This window comes from Phaseolus vulgaris, chromosome 1, assembly GCF_000499845.2.
Source record: "Phaseolus vulgaris cultivar G19833 chromosome 1, P. vulgaris v2.0, whole genome shotgun sequence".
NCBI lineage: Eukaryota > Viridiplantae > Streptophyta > Magnoliopsida > Fabales > Fabaceae > Phaseolus > Phaseolus vulgaris.
In genome coordinates this window covers 34,863,977-34,872,656 of record NC_023759.2, presented here as the reverse complement: position 1 = coordinate 34,872,656, position 8,680 = coordinate 34,863,977, and the positions used below count along the sequence as shown (strand labels likewise).

Genomic DNA, 8,680 nt, shown 5'->3' with positions numbered 1-8,680 from the left:
CATATATTTTGAGAATTCTGCTAACCTTTCAGTTTTCTAATCTTGAAAACTTAGCATTTTTTATAATTTTATAGCTTTTGAAAGTTGTCGGTTATAATTATTTTTTATAATAATCGTTGGATTTTAACAGTTTAGTTATACTTGTTGGTTTTATACTCATATCTTTCGGTTTTAATATTTGACTTAAAAGATATCTTAATTTATTGTATTTCATGTATCAGATATGTTCGAGCTCATCTTTCGATATTAGTGATCATGAGAACTACATTATGGGAAATATTTAATTTGATATATCTTCAAGTGTACCTTTCGGTTTCTAAAACATGAAATTATTGAGCATCTTGTAACCTGGGCCTTTCAGTTTTTAAGTGTAACACTATTGATCGCTTTCCATGATTTGAATAATTAATTTTATTTTTCGGTTACAAGCAAATGTTATCAGAGACCTTTCGATCCTAACCGCTCAGTGCTGATCTTTTGGTCACTTAAATTTGAATGCTTGAAACGTTGTCTTTTGAGTACGAATCCTAATTGGATCTTTCGATTTCTAAAATCTAAAAGCATAAAATTATTAATGAATTCAGAACTGGGATCTTTCGGTTGGGCTTTGGATGACTAAAAGCTTAATATCAACATATACGTGACTAATGCATCCGGTTCCATGTTTTCGGTTTTAGCTAATAAAATAACATTTGCAGTTTTAACTTTGATGTTATTTTTGCCACCTAGTATAAATTCAGCTTACGTTTTCACCTTTAATGATGATGAGATCGATACTATTATTGAAAAAAATAAAAAATAAAATAAAAAATTGATTTAATACATCTTCAATTAGATCTTTGAATTGTTAAGGCATAAAATTATTAATCCTGAACCCTTCAATTGTTGAGTTTGAATCGTAAACAGTTTTATGATATTGATATGCGAATGTGTAGTTGGACTTCTCGGTTTTGTAGCAAAACCTTTCGATTTTTTTTATAAGACCTCTGTTTAGCATGTTTGGAATATATATTAGTTTAATGAGTTTTAATATGACAAACATGAGAACTATAGATAATATTTTTTTTATTTCTAAATAATTATTAACTACCTTTCGGTTTTTGAATTATGAAATTATTATCTGTGGTTTTGAAAGCATAAAACTATTAAGTATTTATTGACTTGGACTTTTCGGTTTTTATAAGGAAATATTCTCTCGGGAGGGATTTCACCTGAAATGAAAGCGTCCAAGACTGAGAGTGTTATAAGGGAATATTCTGACCGGAGGGATTTCATCTGAATTGAAAACATCCAAGACCGAAAGAATTATATATAAATGTTTTTTCGGGAGGGATTTCACCTGATGTGAAAGCATCCAAGACCGAAAGAGTTATGAGGAAATACTCTCGGGAGGGATTTCACCTGAAGTGAAAGCATCTAAGATCGAAAGGATTATAAGGAAATACTCTCTCGGGAGGGATTTCACCTGAAGTGAAAGCATCCAAGACCGAAAGAATTTTTAAGTAGATGTTTTTGCGTGTGGGATTTCACCTAGAAAAAACATCCAAGACCGAAAAAATGAAAGTTAACTAGATGAATTTTGTCACTTGGTAATGCTTCTTCATTAAACGACAAGTATGTACACAAAAGTCGTCTTTTTACATCTTCTATGTTAACTAAAATAGAACTTTAAATGACTCGCATTCCATGTTCTTGGTATCACTTTCTCTTTCGGAGTTTCTAATCTATAGGCTCCATTTTGCAAATTTTCTAGTACCCTGAAAGGACCTTCCCAATTGGATGCCAGCTTTCCATGTCGTGGATCCTTTCGAGCATCAGTTCGCATTCTCCATACCAAATCCCCCTCTTTAAAATATCTTAATTTTACCTTTGCATTAAATCTCTTCATCGCTCTTCTCTTTACTGCTATTTCTTTTATTTTTGCTCGTTCTCTAAGTTCTTCAATAAGATCAAGGTCAGTCCTCAAACATTCATTGTTGATATTCCAGTCTTCTATTTGCCTTCATAACGTTGGTTCATTAACTTCTACCGGTAACATTGCATCTGTTCCATAGGTGAGATTGAACGGTGTTTCACCAGTTGACGTTTGTGGTGTGCATCGATATGCCCATAATATCCCTGGCAACTTCTCGGCCCATAAACCTTTAACACTCCCTAACCTCTTCTTTAATTGTCCAAGAATAACTTTGTTTGCAGCTTCAGCCTGTCCATTCGTTTGCGGATATTCAACTGAAGTGGTTGTGGACTTGATCCCCAAATCTGCATAAAATTCCATAAGTTTTTTGTCAATGAATTGTCGGCCATTGTCACTTACAATAGTGAGTGGGATTCCGAATCGACATATTATATTTTTCCATACAAACGTTTGAACTTGCTGAGCGGTTATCTTAGTCAATGCTTATGCTTCTATCCATTTTGTAAAGTAGTCTACAACTACTATCATGAACTTGGTTTGGCCACGTCCAAGCGAAAACGAACCAAGTATATCAATTCCCCACTTTGCAAATGGCCATGGAGAAATAATTTCTTGCAACTCCCGCGCTGGTATATGATTTAAACTTCCAAACTCTTGACACTTTTTACATGCTTTAACATAAATTTCGCAATCCTCTCGGATTGTTGGCCAATAATAACCAGCTCTGCAGACTTTTGTTGCCATTGTTCGAGCTCCACAATGCAGTCCACAAATTCCTTCATGAAGCTCATTAACTACATATTCAGCTTGTTCTTTGGTCAGACATTTTAATAGGGGCATAGAATATCCTCTTTTATACAGCTCGTCACCAATTAAAATGAAACTAGCCATTTTCTTCGCTGTTTTTGCATCTGGCTCAACACCTTGCTCTTGACTCTTTATAACTTCTATGTATGTTTTTATCCATTCATCTTTGGATGTCACAATATTAAAGCATTCTTCTAGGCTGACTGTCGGATGGCTGAGGGTTTGTTGTATGACTGAGTTATGTTGCACTTGTCGTTGTTGGCTTGCTAATTTAGATAGCGAGTCAGCTTTCATGTTTAATTCTCTCGGAATATATTTCATTTCGGCCTTATTAAAACATTGCATAATATTTAACACTTTATGATAATATTTCATTAATAAAGGGTCTTTTACCTGATACTCCCCTTGCACATGTCCCACCGACAACTGTGAGTCAGTTTTGCATACGACATTTTCAACTCCCATGTCTCTGGCCAATAATAACCCTGCAACAAGAGCTTCATATTCGGCCTGGTTGTTGGATGTTTTGAACTCAAATTTTAACGCCATCTCCACTTGGAAGTTATCTGGTCCTTCAAGTACTATCCATGCTTCGCTTCCTCTTTTGCTTGACGGGCCATCTACATACAATGTCCACTGCTCTTGTTGTGTTGTTGTCGGCATCTGAATAATGAAATCCGCAAGGGATTGGGCTTTGATTGGTCCTCTTGGTTCATACTTGATTCCATATTCTGAAAGCTCCATCGACCATGTCACCATTCTACTTGCAAGTTCTGGTTTTCTCAAAATTTTAGATATTAGATAATCTGTCCTCACAATTATCTGATGATTGTGAAAATATGGTCGAAGACGCCTCGCGGCATACACCAGTGTTAAGGCAACTTTTTCAACCTTGGGATATCTGGTTTCGGCATTTTGAAGGGATCTACTTACGAAATATATCGGTTTTTGCTATGGGTTTTCTTGGGTCAAGGCAGCTCCTATGGCTTCATTTGAAGTTGCTAGGTAAACTATGATGGGTTGGGTTGGCACAGGTTTAACTAAGATTGGGGGTTCGGCCACTATACTTTTGATCTGAGAAAAGGCTTGCTCACATCGCTCATTCCACTTAAAGGTTTCGGATTTTTTTAACAAGTTTACTATCGGTTTAGTTTTCTGGGCCAATATTGGTAGAAATCTTGACAATGAGTTCAGTTTTCCCACCAGCCTCTGTATTTCTTTCAAGTTTTTCGGACTTCCCATCTTCATTATTGCTTCGCATTTATCAGGATTTGCCTCAATTCCTCTGTTTGTTAACATGAATCCCAAAAATTTTCCTCCTCTTACGCTGAAAACGTACTTTTCTGGATTGAGACGAATGTTGTATTTTCTTATTCGTGCAAACACTTCTTCAATATCTTCCAAATGTTTCTGTATCTCACCTGATTTAACAACCATGTCATCGACATAAACCTCCATGTTCTTTCCAATTTGCTCTTTAAACACTTTATCCATCAATCTTTGGTACGTTGCTCCGACATTCTTCAAACCGAAAGGCATGACTTTATAACAATAATTTGCAACATCAGTGGTGAAAGCTGTTTTCGGGATATCAGGTTCATACATCTGTATTTGATTATACCCCGAATAAGCATCAAGAAAACTCATCATCTCTTGGCCAGACGCCCCATCAACTAATCAGTCTATGTTGGGTAGTGGATATGTGTCTTTTGGGCAGGCTTTGTTCAGGTCTATATAATATGTACACATTCTCCATTTTCCATTCGGTTTCTTAACAAGTACCACATTAGACAGCCATGTAGTATACTTAGCTTCTCGGATAAAACCAGCTTGTATTAACTTTTCGGTTTCCTCAATTGCTGCCTTTCGTCTTTCTTCTCCTAACTTTCTTCGTTTTTGAGATACCGGCCTTGCTTCTCGGCAAACAGACAACTTGTGACAAATTACCTCTGGATCAATCCCAGGAATATCAGACGGTTTCCAAGCAAACAAATCCTTGTTGTTACACAACACTGTGATGAGTTTGCTCAATAATCCTTCAGGCATACTTCCACCTATGTAAGTACATTGTCTCTCGTCTTGGCCTAACACCACCGCTGTTGTTTCTTCTTTCGGCTCCAACCTCTCATCATTCAACCTGGGATCCAAATCCACCATGGCCACCATTTTTTCAGTATTTCTATCCGTCTTCAAATTCATCTTTAAACCTGCCGCATAACACTCCCGAGCATCTTTTTGATTGACATAAATTGTTGTTATCTCCCCGTTCTCTGTCGGGAACTTCATGTCCAGGTGTGGTGTTGATACTATTGCCCCTAACTTGTTTAAAGAAGACCGTCCCAACAACACATTGTATGACGTGGATGCATCCACCACCAGATATCTGATTTTAATCTTTTTACTTTTGTTGCCTCTTCCAAACGTTGTTATTAGATCAACATACCCTTTGGTGCTAACTCTTTCACCCGAGAAACCAATGATTTGCTCTCGGAAAGGTACTATGTCTTCCTCTCTCAAATGTAACCTTTTGAAAGTATCCCAAAACAAGATATCAACTTAACTTCCCTGATCAACCAAGGTCTTCACGACAGTGTATTCGGCTATCTCCACCGTTATCACCATAGGATCATCATGATCAGGATCAATTTCTTGAAAGTCTTCGTCTGTGAAGAGCATCGGTGGCAAAGTTCTTCTTTTAAAAACATGATTAACAATTTTGATACTTCTCCCATGTTGTTTTCTTGCTGACGAAGATTCTTTTCCAGAGAAGCCACCTGAAATTGTATTTATAAACCCCCTGACCGGCCTTCCCAAACTTCGCTCCCTGCTTCGCCTTACTAATTGTGTGTTTTGATAAACTCTATCACTTCTTTCTTCTAGTCTTCCAACCCTTCTATCATCTCTTTTTTCTACTCGTTTATTTTCTCTTCTTTCAAACCTTTCCACCCTTCTTTCTCCTATCTCTCCCCCTCTCAAACCTCTCTCAGGGCTTAACCATACTCTTGCATTTCCTCCTCGGATAAAACGTTTCAACTGCCCCGCATGAATCAACTCTTCTATTATGTCTTTCAACCCAATGCATTCTTCCGTATGATGACCATGATTTTTATGATACTCACAATGCTTGGTGCAATCTGCTCTCTCCGGTGTTCTTGCTTTTCTTGGTGGTGGTATTATTTCTGCTGCCATGGCTTCCTGTAAAACTCTAGCTCTATTTGTATTTAAAGGTGTGTATTGTTGGAATTTTCGACTCCTAAACTCTTCTCGGGCTATTCTAGCCACAAGTGCACTTTCTCTTTCTATCACCCTCTTCTCACCTTCATCAACCCTTACTTGGTTTCGGAACTCTCTCAGTTCTTCCATTTGCATAAATTTGATGCCCGTTGCCTTAGTTCATCCATATTAGTCGCGGGTTTTTTACAAAGACTATCGACAAATGGTCCCGGTTTTAGTGTTGTTATCATGTGATGCATGGTAACCTCTGGGCTGAGATTTCGAATCCCCAAGGCAACCTTTCCAAAACGTTCCATGAACATTCTTAATGACTCTCCCTTCTCTTGTCTTATGTTTACTAAGGCAATCGATGTTAAATGATGAGGGCGACTAGTTGCAAACTGAGCACCAAACTTTTCCACTAATGTATCGAAACAATCTACACTCAAAGGTGGGAGGCGTGTGAACCAACTCAATGCTGCTCCTTTCAGGGTTGTAGGGAATACTCTGCACCTAACAACATCATTCCATGTATATAAGCTGATTTGAGTAGTATATGTTGCAATATGTTCATCAGGGTCTGTACTTCCATCATATTTGTCAATGGTCAAATTTTTCCAATTGTCAGGTAATGGAGTATCAACTATAACATCATAGAACGGATGTTTTCTAGAAGATGCCCCTGCAAAAACCCCAGAGTTTTCAAGCAATCTTCTCTTGGTTTGGGAACTTTCGTTGTGATATAGCCTTTCATTCATTTGTGCTCTAGGCTGAACGATTTCGAAGGATGAATTCAAAACTGTTTCCTCTTGTAATTTTCTCCTCATATGTGCATTTTCGGCTCTCGACATACTTAACTCTTCTTTATTATTCTTTTTTAGCGTCTCAAATTCTTTTTATAGTTGTACCAACATTGCCATTGGCATATTAACATTGTCTGCATGCTCTTCACCTTGTTCTTCTCTTTGACTCATCTTGTCTTCAACCTTTTTCAGCTACTTCTCGGTCCCACGGTGGGCGCGAAAATGTTCTTACAACCTCTTAGGTTGATCTCCTATTTATAGATAGTTTCCTTAATGGGCTTTTCACTTTACCTTTGGACTTTCTTTCTACACCATCTTATTATTTACGCACCCCCTAACATAGGTTTCTTATGTAAATTTGTGCCTTGCTATATATATATATTTTAGTTTTATTTTATATTTTTATTGTTATAACCGAGAGGTTATTTCGGTATTAACTTTCAGCCTAACCTCTCGGTTTTGACCTATCAGTACAATTAAGAAACAAATTTATATTTTATTTAAGGTATAAATTTATAATGGTATATATTAAATATACATAATAAGACCAACAATACATGTTATATTTTTTTATTTCTAAATACATACCTAACAATATTAAATCATTATAACTAACAATAGTCACATTTAGACTAACAATATAATATGTCTAGTAGTATCTTAACTATACTTGTATACATATTAGACCATATCTTAAAAAATATCTATGAAAAATAATAAGTCTCTCCCATTTTATATTTTCTTCAATATTTTTTTATTCTTATATTTTGTTTGTAAAGTATGTATTATAAATATAGACTCCTATGCAACTTAGAAGTTTATAGTATATTTTAATAGTTTTAAAAAGGTTACAAACTTAACCAATATTGAGAAATAGTACATTGATGTTGTTGTTAGATATTATAATTCCACTATATGTTTTTCATTTTATTAATTGTATGATTAATATTAATATTAAAATAACTCTTTATTGTACTATTTTATTAACATTATAAATCTTTAATCGAACTATGGTGTGAAAAAATATTAAAAAATGAAATAATATATAATCCAACTATAGAGTGAGAGTTTAATTTGTTTAAAAAAATAAAGTTTGACTTTAATTTGTTTAGCTTAAGTGTAACTTAGTTACTTCTATTTGTTATAAATTTTTCTAAAAAAATAAATTATCAGTTTAGTATTAATAAAACATTTTAATTTTAAAGGACAATAAAAATGTTCTAGACATGAGATAAGATGTAGTAGAATTTTTTTAATTTAAAATTTTACAATATATTTTTAATTAAATAAAGTGAGTTATATTTCCTTAAATTTGTTCATGTTTTCGTCTGAACATGCCTAATTTCCTTCGTCTATTTGTACTGTTTTTTTAACCTACCTTCTTTAACCCATTCAATTGCGGCAATTACTTTCTGCACCGAATCAAACTCAACCCGCATCCATTTTTATGTAAGAAATGACAAAAACACCCTTAACAAAATATATCTAAAATCTTTTCTTCTGAACAAGTTTACAGATTTAGATTTGCAAAATACTTTTTTAAATTTCATTACTTTTTAGAATACGTTTTTTAAATTATTTTTTTTGAAATTTTTTATTAGAAAGTATTTCTTCATTTTTAGAATGAAATTTTGATTTTCGAATTATGTAACAATTGATAAAGTATAGGAAGAATTTCTGAAAAAAAAAAATAACACAAAAGCTTACATACTCAGCCAGAAATAGGGTAATTAATTTCTTCATTACACTTTATTCATTGATTTAATTGAGAGGAGTCTGAAAGGAATATTTCAAAAGTAAAATTGAACTGTAAAATTTAAAAATTAAAAATTAAATTTTGAATTACACAATTTAAAAATAATTTGTAGTTTTAAATTTAGCGGTCGTCAATGTATTCTATTTTACATAGTCAAAAATTAATTTTTATTTATAAAGTATGTAA

The 8,680-nt window shown here is 34.4% G+C and overlaps 3 protein-coding genes across 3 annotated transcripts; all 3 read right to left on the bottom strand.

Moving 5' to 3' along the window:
• Positions 1–2,002: 2,002 nt before the first annotated feature.
• On the bottom strand, positions 2,003–3,481 carry LOC137815940 (uncharacterized). The gene is made up of 2 exons (XM_068619048.1): positions 2,479–3,481; positions 2,003–2,259 (listed from the first exon to the last, which is right to left on the bottom strand). Exons 1-2 carry the CDS (start codon positions 3,479–3,481, stop codon positions 2,003–2,005), a joined length of 1,260 nt encoding a protein of 419 aa, XP_068475149.1.
• Positions 3,482–5,278: 1,797 nt separating this feature from the next.
• On the bottom strand, positions 5,279–5,911 carry LOC137815939 (uncharacterized). The gene has a single exon (XM_068619047.1). It carries the CDS (start codon positions 5,909–5,911, stop codon positions 5,279–5,281), a length of 633 nt encoding a protein of 210 aa, XP_068475148.1.
• A 161-nt stretch (positions 5,912–6,072) lies between these two features.
• On the bottom strand, positions 6,073–6,786 carry LOC137815938 (uncharacterized). Its single transcript, XM_068619046.1, has one exon. It carries the CDS (start codon positions 6,784–6,786, stop codon positions 6,073–6,075), a length of 714 nt encoding a protein of 237 aa, XP_068475147.1.
• Between the last annotated feature and the right edge of the window lie 1,894 nt (positions 6,787–8,680).

Bases quoted from the DNA above. Each gene is read 5' to 3' on its own strand.
- LOC137815939 (XM_068619047.1), bottom strand. From the start codon at position 5,911: ATGGCAGCAGAAATAATACCACCACCAAGAAAAGCAAGAACACCGGAG.
- LOC137815938 (XM_068619046.1), bottom strand. From the start codon at position 6,786: ATGTCGAGAGCCGAAAATGCACATATGAGGAGAAAATTACAAGAGGAA.
- LOC137815940 (XM_068619048.1), bottom strand. From the start codon at position 3,481: ATGGTGACATGGTCGATGGAGCTTTCAGAATATGGAATCAAGTATGAA. The intron at 2,260-2,478 runs GTTCGTTTTCGC...AATTTTATGCAG, and splicing joins GTGGGGAATTGATATACTTG to ATTTGGGGATCAAGTCCACA.